This window comes from Dipodomys ordii, unplaced genomic scaffold (assembly GCF_000151885.1).
Source record: "Dipodomys ordii isolate 6190 unplaced genomic scaffold, Dord_2.0 Scaffold106, whole genome shotgun sequence".
Taxonomy (NCBI): domain Eukaryota; kingdom Metazoa; phylum Chordata; class Mammalia; order Rodentia; family Heteromyidae; genus Dipodomys; species Dipodomys ordii.
The window spans coordinates 76,653-96,386 of record NW_012267322.1 but is presented as its reverse complement, the minus strand read 5'-3'; the positions used below and the strand labels follow the sequence as shown (position 1 = coordinate 96,386).

The window sequence follows — 19,734 nt, the reverse complement described above, 5'->3', positions numbered from 1 at the left end:
GAGTTTCTAACAGACGTTGCTTGTACAATAAGCATACACAGTGATAAAAGAAGCTTTAAATCAGATTTAAATCTTGTCATGCCTGGATAAATGTGTTAATATTTTCAGTCAGTCTCTGATGCAATTGTTAAAGCATGTAGGAGCTGTAGACCAAATGAAATTTCTAAATTTCATATGAGTTCTGTGTTCTAATTCTTAAGATTTTTCTGCCTTTTTAAGTAGAAAACATATCTGATTAGGTAAAAATCATGATTTATTGATCCCAATGTGTCCTTTAGAGCAATAAAATTTAAATTTCTTCAAAGTAACAAGTTGATACATATGTTACAAATTTCAAATGCTTCCATAAGCAGAGAAAATTTTAAGAATGTTGCATATGGAATAGTTGTAAGCAAGAAGCAACACACATTCAGAAAACAGCATTTGAAAATGAGGTTTGATTTCAATGAAGACAGCAGTTTTCTGGCAATTTAGTTCAACTAATAATTTAAAACAACGTTTTAATTCTTAAAGATACCAGTTAGCTTTCTTTGGAATTTTAATACATGCTAAATATTTCAAGGTGGGTTTTTTTTTTTTGTTTTGTTTCCTTTCCCCAGCTCATAAGTGTCAGGACTAGGTTCTTTTTTCCATTGGTTTCATGCTTGTTTTTATTTATGCCTATAGATTACAACAAACCAGCTTCATTATTCAGGTCTACCTTTTCATGAATTCTCTTCACATATCCAGCCAACTAATTAATTCCCCTCTTTGTCATATCCTTCTCAAGATCTTCTGGGAAGTTAGTTTTTTTTAAAAAAAAATTCTCATTTTACCAAGTAATGTATATGCATTTAAAAAAATAAGATCTAGGCATCATACCTTAAAGTTACAAGAAATGTGACTGGCTCTTCTGATTTTTTCCATGTGCTCACATACCCATTTATCTGACATCAACTAACTTGTTAGTACAATTACCTGTCCATCCTTAATACTTTCAGATTTCAAATAAGATGCATACTTTGTGTAACAAACATGATTTCTCAGATGAAACTCTCTAGACTGGCCAGAAAAATGACTGGAATAGGGCTTAAACTAATAGACAGTACTGTAACACTTAGGAATACATCCATAGAATTTAAATATTTGAGATATTTCCTATTTTTACTAACATTTGCTTAAGTAATTTGGTAGTAAAGTATGTGTGATGGTAGATGGCATAGATTCCCCTTCATTTTGTGTCCAAGTCAATTAAATGAAAATATTCAGGAGTACTAAACTCAATATGAGAAACATGAACAAAGAATATGTCCCAATACATTTATTAATTCAGAAATAAAATTTAATGACTTTATTTTGCTTTTACAATGTTAGTAGCTCTAAATATATTTCTGAATAATCCTATTGTTTTTTGGCAGTTCAAAGAAAATGTTAAAGTGTAAATTTATTATATAATATTTTAGTCCAAACCCTACACTTAGCACAAATACAAATCATGTTGTGTTTACAAGGTAAAAATTATATAACTCCGTATACTGAAATATTATTAGTAATGCAGTTTCTGAAAATCAAGTATCAGCCACTAACCTTGCTTGTATGATGTATATTAGCATCTTTTTCTAGCACAATACCACTTAAAAATGTTTGCTATTCCTTGATTACTAGTTTGCAAGTTCATTTTACTAGCAAAGAAGATGAGAATTCAGTCTAGAGATCATATTCATTTTGATGGGTTACTTAACCATAAAACATGCAGTAGTATGAATTTCAATTCATAAACTATTTCTATTGCTCAGTGAAGCTTCTCAGGATAGTTGGCATAATCATGAAAACTTTGTTCTCACTTGATTAAAAGTAGTTCCGACCATTACATTAGCAATGGCATGCACTGTTCTACTCTCTCTGCCTAGGGTATTGCAAAATCACCTTACTAGCATGATCAGTTCATATATTAATGGCTACCTTGATGAAGCATCAGCACAAACTTCAACACACTTTTAGAAAAGCTGTTCTGATAGATTCTCTTATCCCTTCTCACTAGCTAACCAGACAGGTGTCTTCATTGCTTGCTTTGACTTCTCCTTCCAGCAGCAGATTCATCACCACCTTGGTCAAATAGCTGCATGTTCCTCTTTTTCCCAGAGGGGGAGTGTTGTAAAAGGAAGTCATGTCATCCTACAGAGGAAAACAGTAAGTAAGACATTTGATTTTGTGTGTGTGTGTTAAGAGTTGACAGGTAGAATCAGTGTCAGCCTAGGGGGAAAATAAATTCACAGAAAGATTTCCTCATGGAAAATATGAGCTTCCTAAGCTTTCCTTTCATTTTCCTGAGGCATATTATGAACGTATAAAGCAAAGACAGACATTTTTAGTATACTTCTCTTTGCTGGTAATTTTTATTTACTTAGGGAACCTTTCCCACAGATGATTATAAAATATTAAACAGAGAGCCTAGAAGGGACTCCATTGGGCAGCATATAGCCTGTTTCGCATTTCCATCTTCCTTAGAATTTAACTTTATAGCATTCTGGAACCAATGGCACCTCTCTGAAAAAAGCACATTTAATTACCAACTATATAAAGAAAATTCATCCCTTCTTAGATTTTTTTGTCACTAATGTATAGCTGAGCTGACTAGTAATCAACTAAGAAACAACATTAATTTCTCAAATAAGTCAGACTGCCTCTCAATACTCTGTTTTACATTTTGTGATCTTGTTTTGTAAGTTAAATAAGAGATTAGGGATATCTTGAAGACCTGAAATTATGAAAAAATTCTACAAAAAGCTGTTTTCACCACTTACTTGTTTTTCAATTTCTTTCAGCCGACTCTCATCTTTTTGGAATTCATGAAATGCTTCTTTCACTAGGCTGTCTAGATCTACTTTGTCTTGAAATTCTAGTTCAGGGTTTCTTTCCAGTACAATAGATACAACCATTAGTAACTAAAAGAGACAGACATTGAAAGCCATTACTGACAAAGTCTGGACATGCTTTCATTCTTTAGTCCAACAGATGGATGATGCTGGTATTTTATGGTGTCTTCTGAATTATGCAAGAGGCTTAAGGAGCATCTACAGATAGAAATCCCCTAATTTTAAAAATTAGTTGCGTAAAGTATCTTTGGAAAATGATTACTTGTTTGTGTGTATATCTCCATAACTATATACAATTTTTGCTGACAAGTAATGCTAATAACATAAAAATGTCTATTTTTAAACTCTGTATATAGTACATGGTGTTCTTTTCAAGTCTCTGAGAGTTTTTGGACCTTCAGTCATCAATCCTGTTTGGAAAGCCACCAAATACAGTGTCCATTTGAGCAAGCTGCCAGTGAAGAGGTGGTAGGAAACAAAGCTGAAAAAGGGAGATAGATTTAAGAGAGACTCTGGAGCTCTTGTCATGATAAGTGACTTGGAGCTAATCACCTCAAAATGAATGCAACTATAATTACTTAGAGAATGACTATGTGCTTTAAAAACACATGTAACTCTGACTTTCTTATGATATAAGTACTATTTGGTCTGAATAAACTACTTTGGTTTAAAGCATCAACCTGTTTTTTGGCCTTTCTATACATTTATCACCATAAGTAATATTCACTGTAGATGACAAATTCTTACATGTGAAAATTGTGTCTAAACATGCTACATATGGTAAAAGCTGAGATGATGTTTGTCTTTCATTTGCACCCTGAAAAATTAACAGACCTTTTAGTACTCAATTTGGGAATCAGGATTTTATTTAAATGTTGCCAAAACAGGACTTGAAAGAAACAAAAGAAACACTTTCAGTAAAATGCAGGGAGACCCATGTGGCAGGCTTCAGCTGGAAGATGAACTGTTGTTGCAAAGGGCCAGTTTGGTCCACAACAAAAACCTCTATGTCTACCGTTTGACCTAGATAACTAATCAGCATCTGCAGAATCAGTGGGAGCTTCCTTCAGGAAACAGAGTCTAATGGAGACATTCCCAGGAAAGACTTTACTGTACTTGATAGAGTGTTTTACAGTGACAGAGGGCGTGTGTGCACTTATGTATATTTGTTTATGTGTTTTAGCACTTAACTCTACCCAAAACAATGATGACACAGCACCCTTAATATTGTTTCTCCACAGACAGATGCCAGGAAAGCTGTCTTTCAAAAAGCTAACAGTTCGGGCTGGGAAGGTGGCTCAGTGCTAGAGCACTTGCCTTGCATGCTCAAGGCCCTGGGTTCGATTCCTCAGCACCACATAAGCAAAAAGAAAAAAGCCGGAAGTGGCACTGTGGCTCAAGTGGTAGAGTGCTAGCTTTGAGCTGAAGAGCTGAGGGACAGTGCCCAGGCCCAGAGTTTAGGCCCCATGACCAGACCCCCCCCAAAAAAGTTAACAGTTCTACAGGGGGTGGAGAAATTTTTGTTCTCTATAATTTTCCAAACTATTGAGACTTTCTGCAATAAATATGTATTATTTTTGTAAACAGAAAAATGCCAAAAATAAAATGATCCCTTTCTCTATTATGGCATGTTGCTGAAAGGCTAAGCTATTAGTTTTTCCACATGGAAGGAGTTTAAGGTATTTGACTTTTACATGTGCCTTGACTTGAGTGAAGAATGCTGGCTCTTTGGAGACTACATTAGGGGAGCTTACAGTCTGGTGTGGGACATTATTCTTGGATCCCTGAGCATTTTTCCTAAACTAGTTTCAGTAAGGAGATAGAAAGTGTATCTTCAGCCATACATGTTTTTCCCTCCTACCCCCACTTCTCCCCCTTTCCCCCCCCTCCTGCCATCCATGTCTTTTAATACAAACCTCTACAACAATCTGTCTGTACTTTGGCTGGTCAATATTTCCCAACATGTCTTCAACAAGGAGAGAAAAATTCATCTCATACATGGTCATATCTGATAGGGTTGGTTGCTGAAAAAAATATACCACCACATTAAAATGTTGAATGTTACACTATACTTCTCATTTAATAAGGGAATTTCACTTTCTAATCAATAATCTCTTCAAGCTCCTATAAAACCTTCAAGAGCATTTGTAGCTCCATGACTGGATTTTATATATGTCAAAGTACTGAAGCCTACCACATTTTTAATGGTTATTCTCACCATATTAATGGTTTTAGGGGAAAAGGCGTACATTAGAAAGCCATTTCAGTACATAACAGGAACACTAAAAAAATAATTAATAGCTTTCAGAATTAACACAGGAAGTTAAGCTTGTTGTCAGACTTAGCATGTAAGTCACTTGCTATTGAATTTACATCATTTTTGTGGTAGGTCCTTTCTGAACTTACAGCAAAAATGCAAACAAGTAAGTCAAAACAATATTATATGTAGAAAAGGCAAGGTAACAGAAAAAAGAAGCAAGACTAAAAGATTTTTCTCAACTCTGATCTTTGTCTCTCATTTAAAACAGAAGTATTTATACAGTCTTCCATGCACTTTTTACAAACCAAGTGAAAGCAGAAAATGAATTCAAATCTAAATCTGGCCATGGTGAGTTAGTCTCAAATGGAATGGAAAGATCTAAATGTTAGGTTTTCAAGGTAGAAAACAGATGAGGTCACTAGAATCCTTCCCAGACATGGAGAGATGATATTACACACTAATTTGCTTCTATCACAATGGTTTGTGGTGAACTTAGCCACAGCTCTTTAACTGTGTTATGTACTTGCTATTCAGAAGGAAGTAAGGGTCCCCTTGATTGTTATCTTGTGATCAAGTGAGAGCAAAGCTGCTCATCAGTGGCTAACAATTCCTCAGACTTGTATTTAATACATCTATTGTACTTCAGTGAGTAATATCTAACATATCATTAATATTTACAAGTAGTATTTAATTTGGGAAAAATGAAGCCTGCTTGCCAAAATACACAATTGTTTAAACATCTAACAATGGGATTAGTGAGGTTTCAAAGTAAAAGGAAAACTCATGATTTCTCATTACTTTTCTTTCAATATACATATCACATTAAAGGATGTGATATTATGCAATTATGCAATGCAATTATAACAAGCTATAGACAAGACACTTCTCTGAAAGAAAAGGCAGAGAAATTAAGAGAGAAGGCTCAGAGCCAAACTGCCAGGGGCTACATCCAGGGCCAACTACTTGCTAGATACAATGAGAACAGTAAAGTATTTCTTTTACAAAACTGTTAAAGAGGACTGAAAACATAAAAAGTCCCTGGAGCATAAAAAGCATAACACAATACACTTATTGTTATTATTGTTAGCAAAAAAGATAGTAAATGAAAGTGGCCGAGACTGTCACAGAATCAGATGAAACCTGGTAGGTATTAGTGGAAACTGAGCCAGATGCTAATGACAGGTTGCAACAGTGCACTGCCCAGATATACACAGATGAGGCCTAGCAGAAGCAGAGGGCACCAAGAGCAGCAGCTTTCTGCTCCCAGGAGGCAGGGTTGCTTCAGAGTCGTAAACATGGGTCACCAGTTTATGCAACTTGGGAAATCATCTGGAGAAGAGGGCATTTATTCATTTGGTAACCACAGGTAAGCTATACCTCAAGTGAAGTTAAGTGTTTATCTCTCCAGTGTCTTAAAAATTTACTGCATCTTTCATATTCAGTGCAATTCCTAAGTAGTGATTTCCTTATCTGCATTACCAGGCAACTTGGATTCTTAGGCCCAATCAATTTTTTTCATTTGAATGCACATTTTCTGAGTGTGTTGTCTCCTAGCACCACCAAAAATGTGTGTGTGTGTGTGTGAGAGAGAGAGAGACAGAGACAGAGACAGAGACAGAGAGAAAGATAGAGAGACAGAGAGAGAGAGACAGAGAAGAGAGAGAGAGAAAAACAAAGCAGAGAAGTTATTTGTAGCACCGACAGGGAAAGAATTCTCTACACTTTTAGGTCTCTTTTCCTAGTATCAACAATGAAGTTTACCTGTGGCAAATGCTTCCCAGCCACGATGATACCATTAGGTGTGCGCTCCAGGATCTGCCACACTCGGTCATAGAACCCAGGAGGAGTTCTATTTAAAGACCCATCAATCTGACGCCTGTTTAGCCAACATCTATAGACAAAGAAAAATGCCTTAGCATTGAAAAACATGCTTGTTCTGGTAGAAAGCAGAGCTTTCAGTATGGCAGAACTGTTCCAATAGGCTGAGCAATAAAAGCCAAAAACCCATCAATGATGCATATCTGCCATGTGTTACAGAGGTTAGTAAATATTTCATAGTGAAAACAGAGCTTGCAGGAGAAGAGGAAATCTCCAACATTTTAAAAAATTAATCTGGCAAAACATTATTCTCTAGTAAGCTGTGAGTGGCTTACTACATGATCAAATGCTTTTCTAGTACACAAAATGGTTCTATTTTAAAAACACAGGGAAAAATAACCACAGGACCAACCAAATTTCACAACTGTGTGTTTTTGACATGTAACAAAACATAACTTCTATAAAGGCATGGGAGCCATATACTTGACCATTCCTTCTGAAAAATTTGCCCAATAAACATTTGGTCAGTAAATGAATGCTCAAAAAAAGCATTATTATAAGATCATTCAATATTCAAGAGGGTCTAACAGAGTAAGAACTCTCCCACACAGTACTTAAAATGATCCATTTCTTATTTTCTCAGTTTTATAGTAAAAATACAACCCTATTTTTGTTTTGATTTTTACCTGTTTGATACCTAGATTAGACATAGTTTCATTTTAACCTATTATTTGTGAAATTATGTCTCTATATCCTTTTATAATTTTTCCTTTTGTTAATGTGAATATTTAAAGTAATTTTATATGAAATTAATTATTTTCCAATTAAACATATTGTAAGCATGTCCTAGTTTGACTTTTGTCTTAACATGAAATTTTCCTAAAATAAAGTATTTGTGAGTGGTTTTTCTTAGTTACTTGAAAAAAAATCATTCAATTTTAAACCTTATGAGTTTGCTATTTAAATATGGTTAAACTCTCACTGTTGAGAAACCAGACACAGAATCTTACTTTTATTTGCAGTACTAGGTCAACTCAGGGCCTTATACTTGCTAGGCAGGTGCTCTACCATTTGCGCTACTCATTCAACACCTTTTGTATGATTATTTTTGAGGTAGGGTCTTGCTTGGTACATGCACTGGATTGAGCTGTGATCCTTCTACTTGTGCTCTGTCCTCCCTGGGGCTGATAGGCTTATGTCACCTTGCTCAGCCATTGTGCTCTCCCTAGCTGGGATAACAGGCTTGTGTTTCCCTTGCCCAAGCACTGGTTGAGATGGAGTGTCATGAAGTTTTGTGCTAGGCTTGCCTCAAACTTCAATCCCTCAATCTATTTCACCCAAGTAGTTAAGATTATAGGCCTCAGCCACTGTGTACAGCTCAGATACAAAATGCTAAATGTTATAATAATAACTGAACATAGTGATATTGAGATCTTTTATTTTAATAAATTAAGTATTAAATCCTAAAAATGTAACACATTATTGACAACAAAGTTCCAAAGATGCAAAATCTATGTAATTTTCTAAAGAAGACATGATGTAGTATGTTCTTAGATAATTAAAAAATATAATAAAATTCTGTGGAGCCATTATAAGGAACAAAATAAAGTTTTATATACCAGCATTTATAAATAAAAAACAAAATAAAATAAGCTACAAACATATTATCCACTTTTTATAAAAGAAAAATAATTCTGTGAATATATGTATATAAAGTGTGTGTGTGTGAAATACCTGGAAAAATATATCAAATTGATGTCCATTATTTAATTTTTTTTTAAGTTGGGGGTTTATATCTGCAATCCTAGTTACTCAGGAGGCTGAGCTATGAGGATCATGGTTCAAAGTCAGCCAAGACAGAAAAGTTTATGAGCCTCTTATCTCTATGTAACCAGAGAAAGGTTGTAAGTAGAGATATGTTTTAAGTGGTAGATCACCAACCTTGAGCACAAAAGCCAAGTAAGAATACAAAGCCTGGTGAGACAGAGTGCAATCCTTTAGTACTAGCACCAAAACAGACAGACAACACCTCCCCCCCAAAAAAGAAAACCAAACAAACAAAACTTTTCTGTTTGGTGATACCAGGATTTGAACTCAGGACCTTGTGCTTGGTATGCATTCTTATATGATTTTATTATCTTTTCTTTCATTGTCCTTGGCTTGAGTCCTAGTTGGAGGCCTTTCCCATGCCAAGGTTAAAAGGAAGTTTACCAGTGTCTTTTAGTATTTGTACACTTCCATTTTGACATATAGATCTCTAATCTACATAGGGTTCATTCTTGTAGTGGTATAAAGTATTTTCTTTTGTCTTTTTGCCAATAGATACCTAGTTGTCCTATCACTATTTACTTAAGAGGTCCATTTCTAACCCAATGACTGGAAATGCCACTTTCATTTTATACTAAATTGCTATTGGAATTGCACTAAATTTATAACTTTATAGTATTAGCTGTTCTAAGAACAAGAATACTTTTCCATTTGTTCAAATTTACTTTTGTAGGTATCTAAAAAGTCCAAGCAGAATTTTCTAAGTATTTTCTAACTTTGGAAAATGACAGGCACACAGGTGCTTGGTACATACTTGCTTAAATAATTGTAACAATGCTCATTCTGGAATTAAAAAAAATAAATATTAAAATCAAGATAATCCATTATTTGTTCTGCTCTTATTTCAAGGTAAGCACAAGTTAAGTTTATAAAGGGTTTAGCCTTGAAGATGACAATCTACACAGGGAGACAGAATCACAGACAACATATGAAATAATTCTTTCTCACCAAATGTTGGGAGAAGAGGCTATAAAGTTTCAGAAAGGAATTTGACAAAAGTGGTAAGTATTGTCACATTTTGCACAAAATAATAAAAATATGAAAGGTTTATAAATTATATCTGAGAAAAGTATAAAATTTGAAGTAACACAAAGTTATAAATTAAGGCAAATATGCAAATTATTTTCTCTGTCTATACTGTCTAGTATGGTTGCCTCTGATACTCTGCTGGATTTTAATTCTTTTTTTTTTCTTTTTATTCTGGTCCTGGGGCTTGAACTCAGGGCCTGGGTGCTGTCCATGAGCTTTTTTGCTCAAGATTAGTGCTCTACCATTTGAGCCACAGAGCCACGTCTAGCTTTATTGGTGGTTTGTTTACTGGAGATAAGAGTCTCATGGACTTTCCTGTCTGGCCTGGCTTTGAACTATGACCTTCAGGAGCATAAGAGTGAGCCACTGGTGCCCAGCCCTGCTGGATTTTAACCTTTATTAGTGTCTTATTCGTTTCACATGCATAGCAAGGTAAAAATCATGATGTGTCTATAATAAAAGGACCTAATTACCTTCCACTCTGTTGAGGCTGGAGAATATCCAGCAGAAGTTGTTTAACTTCACTGGGTGACAGTTGATATAAGTCTATGGCTGGCTTGTCTCCGCCACGGATCTGTAGTTCATACTCCATAGCATGGATGATCCACCTGAAACAAAACAGGGAAGTATGAATAGATAACTCTGGAAATAAAATCACCTTGTTCTTTTTCAAAAATGCCCTTAACACTGATCCATCAAGTTCCTGAACCACTGATATAATCACTTTCAAGATTGTTTGATAGGACCACTCTCTTATTAAAAATGAGAGCTGCTTATCATAAGTAGTGGATATAAGACATGAAAATAGATAAGTACCAAGATCTTATCCAGTGAGATGTTACCAATTCAGTATAATAGAATACATAATATGAAAGTAACTTCCACAGTATATTTTTAACACCAGAAAAATGCAAAAACAAATGGGACATAAACAGTGCATTTTATGAAAAATGGACTAGGCTGTGCTATTATAGAAATATAATGGACATTTAAAAATACTCATTTCTTTTACTTTGCAAGTCATCCTTTGGGGGTGGCAGAGGATACAGAAGTGTCTATATCCAAAATAAAAAGATGTGATTAGTTGTAATTTAATTACAGTGTACATTAAGAAATGTACTTTAACCAATGCATTTTGGAATAGCCAAAATATTTATTTTATGTGCAAGCAAGTTTATTTTTTAATTTGAGAAGCTTTTAAAATGCAGTTCCATCTCATTTCTTTTATGTACTATATTCTGAGGAAAGAACTCGTTATAAAAATCATAGAAACTCTGGAAATAATATTGTGCCTTAGGTAACCAAAAACCTATACACTATTAGGAAAAGCAGGAGAATTACTCTCATATGGCAATGCTGTAGCCTTAAATCCTCTGGTGAACAGTGAATAACAGTGCATCTTAAATGAATGTGCCTTCATTCATCTACATTGCCTGTCCTATAAAGGAACAAATACCTAGTTACAGCAGTGAGGAATTAATGTGGCTGCACCCAGATATAGTATCTCTCTCTCTTGACCCACTTCCTTGAAAGACAATGCACAGGAAGCCCAGAGATTTAAAAATATAAAGAATATATAGTAAGCAAATTGAAGTCTTTCTTTTTGCCAGGATTTGTTTGCAGAACAACAGTGATGTATCCCCATTGAGTAAATTTAATACCTTAGTGCAAAAGAAGGAATTAAAAATGCTGAACCTCCCCCAATGAACCATAAGTAGTATCCATCAGGCACTCCTGCTAACTGGCTATAAATGAAAACATTGAGCGGGGAGAATGCAGTGAAAACCCATCATGTATATCTTACAAAATCAGGAAAAGTGAGGGAAGGACTAGGTTGGGAAGGATGGGTAAGAATGCTGAAAGAGGTGACACTGATCAAGATGTTTTTATAAGCTGCTTTGCTGAATGGCAATTCCTTTTACTTCTTGAAGATAATTTTAATAAAGGAAACCATTAAAAATAAACTCTTTTTATAAATTGGCTATTTACATTTTTAATTTTTTGTAATACTAAGATTGAAATCCTTTTGCTTTAGTTTGTTTTTCAGATAGTCTCACATTTTTGCCTGAAAACAGAAGCTGGACTAAGCCTATGTTACTGGCAAAGATTAGGATTTCCCTTTACTTGCTAACCTCAGTGTCAGTGATTGTATTTAACGAAAATGTTACACCAGCACAAGAGTGGGAGGAACATAGTTATTTTGAATGCTTCGATGTTAAAGTTAATTGGGTTCTAGAAGCATAACCACTAATGTCATGCATGGGCTTTGTTTTAAAAGATTCTTATTAAAAAATAAGATGCCCCTGGGCACTGGTGGCTCATGCCTATAATCCTAACTCCTCAGGAGTCTGAGATCTGAGGATTGTGGTTCAAAGCCAGCCTGCTCAGGAAAGTCTGTGAGACTCTAATCTCCAAGAAACCACCAGAAAACAGGAAGTGGCACTGCGGCTCAAGTGGTAGAGCACTAGGCTTGAGCTGAATTGCTGAGGGACAGCGCCCTCTGGGCTCAAGCCCCACGACTGAAGAAAAAAAAAAAAGATGACATTTTGGAGACAATCAGAAAAATTTGAACATGAATTGAGTATCTGATGATATTAAGGAATTATTGCTAATGTAATTGGGTATGATAATAGTATTGTGATCATTTAAGAAAATACCTTAGATGACCATGGGGTGCATACCCATAGTCCTAGCACTTGGAATTTAGAGACAGGAGTTTTAGTTCAGCTTGGACCTTGTCAAAAAAGAAAAAATAACTAAAACTCAAAATATTCTTATTAAGCACACACACACATAATACTATCACATACACTCACTAAAACATTAAGGGGTAAAGTTCAAACTATGTAGGACTTGCTTTGTAACAATATTAACAATAAAATAAATAAACGGTAAATCAATAGCCAATACCATGTAAAAGCAGGTATATGGAAATTTATCAAATAATTCTACTGTTTTCTGCCACCAACGATGTTTCAGTAGCAAATTGTTTTTCAGATAGAAGTAGTATTAAACCATTTAACTTACTTTATAAAATTATTTTGAGGAACAAAGAAGAGAATGCATATAAAAGGCTTTCGAGATTCTAAGGTCACAAAATAATTAGCTAACTTCTGTTATTTGACTTCTGAAATTCAAGTTCCTGAAGCTTGAACTCAGGGCCTGAACCCTGTCCCAGAGCTTTCTTCCTCAAAGTTAGTGATCTAACACTTGCGCCAAAGCTCCATTTCCAGCTTTTTTGGATAGCTAATTGGAGATAAGAGTCTCATGGACTTTCCCTGCCCAGGCTGGCTCTTAACTATAATCCTCAGCCACTGGCGCATGGCTGTGTTATAAATTTTAAATTCAAGTCCTAGAGGTTTTTAAGTATGACAATGAATTAAGTAACACTGGTTTTTTGTTTTTAAAAGTTTCCAATAATTTAAGATGTTAAAGCTAAACATAGGCCAGGTGCTAGTGGCTTATACCTGTAATGCTAGCTACTCAGGAGGCTGAGTCTGAGGATAGCCTTGAGCAAAAAGAGCTTAGGGAGGATGCAGTTCAAAGCCCAGTACTAGCAAGGGAAAACTTTTTTTTTTTTTCAAAAAGCAGGGTATCTTTAATTTTTTTTTTTACTACTGTAAATAAGACAATCAGAGATCTAAAAATTTCCCTTGGGCTTCTTCCTTCTATTTGTAAAATGTCAGCAGTTCTGTGAACCATTATAGTCAACTTTGTAATCATCCGTCAGAAAAGAAAAAAGGTAACTTTTTCACTTATTGAGCACACATAAGTATGATTTGTCATGCTAATTAAAAACATTCACTGATTTTAAAAATACTGACCAAATTAGCCTGTTTATATCTTGGATTTTTAAAAAAACTAAAAGGAACAAAACATTAGACATAAGCTACTAAAACAGCTGTGGCAAAAACTGGAAAAAGGAAATGACTGAGTACAGTTAAGAAAATCAAAATCATTTTATCCATTTTAAGAACCACTAATAAAAAAGGCAAAGGTAAAATCTGACTTCTTTTTCTCATTCCTACTGACAAAATCAAAAACTTGGTTTGATAATAACAGAATAAAAGCACTTAAATGCAAAAATGGGGAAGAAAAGAGAGGAAGAAAGAAAAGAAGAGGCATGAAAGGTCAGAAGAATGACAGTTATCCTTGGACCAGGATCCTTATAAATTCAGTCTGTCTAAAGAACCAGACACATGCTCTACTTGCCAATAAGCAAATAAGACAGTGGCGATACACACCACTGACCAAGTCAACCTTCACACATATCAAGGTTGGACTACAGAACAATAAATTCCTCAAGACTGAAGAAATGTACAAAGAGACAGACAACAATTTCAGTGGAATCCTGGACATAAATTTATTCTTCTAAAACTCTCCTGTGATACAGTTAGCAAGGATAATGTTGTATGTATCAGCATTTTTAAAAGACTTTTTCTTTATAATATGTGCCAAGAGTAGAATATGAAATAAAGTGCATAGAAATCTGACACCACTCATAAACCAAATGGCTGATAGTTTCTAAAAAAATCCATAAATAATAGCACTGATTCTCAGAAGGAAACAAATTTTAACAACAGTTTTGATATTTTTTTCAAGATAAGAAGTAGGATTTGATTATTGCCCTTAATGCAAACATTTTACTAATGTTATGAACTGGATTATATATCACCACCCTGGCTCTGGCCAGAGCTCTGAAGCTCTGGCCTCTAAGTGTAAGTCAGGAAGAAACCAAGTCATTGGCACCTTGACCTAACGTAGCTCAGCGGTAGAGTGCATGCCTTGCAAGCATGAGGCCCTGGGTTCGATTCCTCAGCACCACATAAACAGAAAAAGCCGGAAGTGGCGCTGTGGCTCCAGTGGTAGAGCCCTAGCCTTGAGCTGAAGAGCTGAGGGACAGCGCCCAGACCCAGAGTTCAGGCCCCATGACTGGCAAAAAGAAAAAAAAGTAAGTTTCTATTATTTAAGCCACATTATCTGTGGAATTATGTTGTGAAAACTCATATGATGACTAATATACTATACAGTAGGTGATGAGAAAGTGCAAGAAGGGATCATATTGCTTGATGCACACTACTCTATAGAGGGTGACAAGCTGATGAGGTAAACTGAGTTTATAGTTTGGTAAACAGAGAACAATGACTCACTCCTGCCCTGACTGAATCACAGTAAAACCATCTATCAAATGTCCAAAGCAAATGCTTCTGAATGACTATCAGAGCTATGCTAATGAATTTGGAGCTGTCTTCCCTCTTCTTTCCTCCAGTACTCAAAAAGCAATACTAGAGTTGGTAACTCTGATATCAATGGCCTTCCCTGATCAGTGACTGTTGAGCCACAGATGAAGTTCTGGGCATCAGAGGGCAGTCTACGTCTAGATAATAATTGCTTACAGAAATGACTTGGCAGTAGGAAAAATACAGATGAAAAAGGCCTGATAAACACACATCCTTGGATTATCTGCTACTGAAGCCTGACTGACAGACCTGCAGCAGAAAGCAGTTGATTGGAAGTCTTTACAGTAGTGGGCCTGTCAAGAACCTATCTATTTCAACATGAAAGCTGGTACACAAATCAATAATAAGACAGCAAATCAAATTATTATCAGACTAGAATACTATTTCTGTGAGCAGGTTAATTTTGTTCACAGGAGAGCCTGGTAGCAGTAAAATTGAGGAAATTGAACTGACAGGATTAACCTTGGATAAAGAAAAAACTCAACTACAACATAGTCCTATTGCTTTAAAAAGTAACAGAAGCAATGGATGATGAAATTGACGGGGGGGGAGGGTGAGTGGGGAGAGGGGAGACTCAAAGGAACTAGGCACTAGCCTGTAATTCTAGCTATTCAAGAGGCTGATATCTAAGGATCATGGTTTGAAGCTGGCCCAATTAAGCACCAAAACAGCTGGGAGTACAGTTGTGGCTCAAGCATTACAGTGCTAGCTTTGAGCACAAAAGCTCAGGAGCTGCACCTAAACTCTGAGTTTAAGTCCTAGGACCAGCACCAAAATAAAACAAAAAATGCAAATGTTAAATCAGGAAGGAATACAGTGCATAGGGAATTCTGTTGTACCAGAGGAAAGGTAAACAAATGAAGTCATTACATTCAACGTTCATTATGTAAAAATTGAACTACTTAACTTGAGGTGGGAATGGGAGGGGGAATAATGGAGGAGAATGAGTGAAGAGGTTAACATTGATGCATTCAACTCACAATCTGATTTATGGAATTGTTACCTCTTTGTACAACTACTTAATAATAAAACTTTAAAAATAAAAATAAAAAAGCAAATATCTTTATTTCTTATGTTTATTCTACCAAGTGAATGCTGTCATTTCTAAAACATGGTGGCATAAAAATCTGATCCAAGCAGTACTGTAATACTTTGGGATCGTTAACTGCACCACTCTCCTAGTAAGTAAACAGAGACATGTGCTACACCTTGATATATTTTACATGAAGGATTGGGCTTCCATAAAACAACACCCTCTTAACTCGGGTCATTACCTGACAGACATGACTTGAATCTCTTCTACTTAATATCAATATTATGTGGCACAAACTAAGCATATTTGTCTAACTTAAGCATGCTTTAATTCTATTTGAGCACAAAGGCAGACTATCTTTCGTTTTTCTTAAATTCCCTTTTACTACCTTAAGGTGAGCTACCTATATCTGCTTATATACTACATATTAAGCAATCAAATATTCATTGAGCATCTCTAATGAGGCAGACTATGATATAGATGGGAAAGACAAGATCTAGTCTCTATCATTAGAAAAATAAAAGGAAGAACTAAAACGTATGTACACTGCCAAACAACAAGTCATTATGATTCTGTTGAAACTGGGGGATAGTATGGATATTCCTAGCTTTATTATACTAATCCTTATGCTTTTGGTTGAAATAAAAAACAGTTGATGCAGTCCCATTTATCAAGTCTTATATAGAAGTCTTATGTTAAGTTAAGGCCCAGAGAAACTAAGGATGCATATATTCCCTTATATGTGGAAGCTAGATTTAGCTTATAACCTTCTAAGTAAATACAATGGGTGGTATACAAGTGTATACAAATGTATTAACTGAAATTTGGTAGATTCAAGAGAGAATTCAAATAGTGTAACTCTTTAGAAATGCAAAATCAAAGTTCAGTAAAATAAAACACCAGGAACTGAGTACTCAAAAGGGTTGGGTGAGGTCAAAGAGAAAGGGATAGGCAAATGAAGAGAAGAGGGGGAAAAATGAAGTCAAGAATCTAATGTATATCTTACAAGATTAAGCAAAGTTCAAAAAAAGAGAGAGAAGAAGAGTAAGGGAAGTGGTAGGTAGGAGAAGATGAATGAAAATATCGAAAGGGTGACAATGCTCAACATAAATTCATAAACTGCTTTGTTAAATGGTAACTCCTTTGTATAACTACTAAAGGTAATAAAACTAAGTTTTAAATACATAAAGCAGAACAGATAAAAGGACCAGGTGAAATCAATATATTCACAGGAATATTGAGAAATTATGAAATCAATACCAGCAATCAAGCATCATGTAAAATAGTAATAATGATATCGAAGTCCAATTATTTAATTGAAGATATATACACCTACTTCACATTCATATGCACTTAAGTTTATACCCAACAAAAACCGGCATATTCAAGTATTTGCTATTTTATAAGCTCAGATGTTACCATACTCTTACAATTAGGATACATTGATATGATAAATGTAATATACTTCATTAGGTTATCAGAGGATTTTTGAAACATATGATCTCCTTTTATCTTACATAGAACAGTGAGGTTGGAAAGGTTCAATTATTTATCCAAGATTACAGAGATGATAAGTAGCTATAAAAGACTGGACTTGGTTCTGTTCAATGCCAGAGCTCAATTAAATTTCTCTATAGCACACATATTTCCTCACAAAATTCTTGGATAAGAAGAGTCTAGTTCAAAAATTATGATATAAAAATTAAACATTAGATTTCAGTAGAAAATGAGTGAAGAATATTAAATTTTTTTTTCATCTGGGCATGTCTGCTGACACCAATTTTTACTTGAGAATCTTTTACGAGCTTGCCCATTTTATTTATAGATATTATTTACAAATATTGTGCTTAGTGCTTTACAGACTGATATTACTAGAGTTGATTTTTACCAGAGAGCATTTACTTCAATATGTCTAACAAGGGCTGGGGAGGGAATTAAATAAACATACTTTGTTTTTAGGCAACTGATATTTATTCCTTTGTATACCAGATGCTGCCTCATGGCTTAGGAGAAAGAGGCACATTTGGAAATACCCACCAGATACCTGGAACACTGCTTCATATGGAAAGGCCAAGTTTGTTTGAGGACTGCTTGAACAATTTTCTTTATGCAAATACAAAGTACTCACTCACCCAATTCGTATTTTCAGCATGCCACTAAATAACTCAGGGTTATTAGAGATGATCCAGCCAATATGGATGACCAGTTCTTGCTGAATGACTGCTTCCCTCTCATCGTGGGTATTACACTTATAATAGATAATGTTCTTAATCACTCTTGGAGACAAAGGATTAGAGATAACCTCTTCTTCATGTCCAAAGGCACCCAGAGTTACCTGTAAGTGGCAGAATTTTATTGTAAAAATTTCCTAACCACTGAAAGATAAAAGAAAAAAAATTCAAACCTCAAGATGACTGGCAGGCTGAAATTGCCCTACACAGCTAGGAAATTAGGTTGAATAACTGCTCCTGCTATTTATTAAAATGGCTTTGAAAGCATGGCTCCCACTGGAGTTCATGGTGGTTCATAGTCTAGACTAGAATATAAGGGCAGGTGAGGGTGTTAGGGGGGTGAAGGTGAGTGGATGGAAATAATTAAGACAAAAAAATTTGGAATGACTTTAGTATTAGAAACTCTCCAGAGAATCAGAATAACTGAAAGTTTTATTTTACTGCATAAGCTATACAATTCAGTATTTGAACTTTTACAGTTGCTCAGGTAGAAACTTTTACTCTTCAACAACACTGCCACTTGCTCAAAGGCAGGTGCAAAGTAATATACCCCTTACTTCCCCTGGCATAATGTCAGCAATGTATAGAGGGCTAAAATTCCTGATGCATAATCCCTGACCTGTGCACAGGAATGAATGAGGTTGCTCACAGGAAAAGGGAACTCAAAGTAGTGCCATGGAGGAGAATGCTGTGGTCTCTCCCTTGGGTCTCTTCCTCCTCAGACTTCCAGGAATCAACAAGCTCCTTCCACCTTATCACTTCTTTCCATCTCTTATGCACAGTATAAGAGGCAGGAGAAACAACTGTACCTAATGTTTTTAAAGTGCTTGTGAAAATCTCTCACAGGACCCATGGTATTTTAGTTTTCAGGGTGGCATTTCATAAATGAGTTAATGCAAACTGCTCCATTTTTTTCTTGTAATGGGCTAAGATATAGTCAATGCATGGACTTTATGTACTGGTCATGAAGCTGATCTGTTGCCCTCCCCCCCACCCCCAAGCTTACCGAGCAAGTAAGTGATTATTTCCCTTGGAGATGTGCTGATGCGCAGTGATCCAGACACAGCCACAAGCTCTGAGGCTTCTGAGCTGCAGGATCAGGGCCTCATTATACAGATTGCAAGCACCTTGCTGATATTGTACAGAAGAGACCTGGCCAATCTAAACTGCCCACTTCTTCTAGTGTGAGGTCCAAAACCTCATGAAGGCTCTTTTGAAAGACAATTGGCTTTTATTAGTAAAATTATTTTATTAATATTCACTATTAAAATAAAAATAAATATTAATCTAACATTCTAAAAGCTGAATAGCAGGATAAAATAATTTTCATCTTAATTTAGAGCCTTCAAATACTAGCAACTAATTGATTGACCATAGATAGGGACCTCAAGTCAAGGAAAATAGTCTCTCATCATTGAACTTTCTTTCACAACTGGAATGG

At 35.4% G+C, this 19,734-nt stretch overlaps 1 protein-coding gene across 1 annotated transcript in view; it reads right to left on the bottom strand.

Annotated features, from left to right (window-relative positions):
- Positions 1 to 1,367: 1,367 nt before the first annotated feature.
- Positions 1,368 to 19,734, bottom strand: part of LOC105994397 (phosphorylase b kinase regulatory subunit beta) — a 93,731-nt gene continuing 75,364 nt past the window's right edge. The window contains exons 14-19 of the mRNA XM_013027880.1: positions 18,195 to 18,397; positions 10,263 to 10,397; positions 6,877 to 7,006; positions 4,772 to 4,879; positions 2,784 to 2,924; positions 1,368 to 2,154 (exon numbers count right to left, since the gene is read on the bottom strand). Of these exons, the coding sequence (XP_012883334.1) occupies positions 2,017 to 2,154; positions 2,784 to 2,924; positions 4,772 to 4,879; positions 6,877 to 7,006; positions 10,263 to 10,397; positions 18,195 to 18,397 (855 nt within the window). The 3' untranslated portion in view covers positions 1,368 to 2,016. The remainder of the gene's footprint in view (positions 2,155 to 2,783; positions 2,925 to 4,771; positions 4,880 to 6,876; positions 7,007 to 10,262; positions 10,398 to 18,194; positions 18,398 to 19,734) is intronic.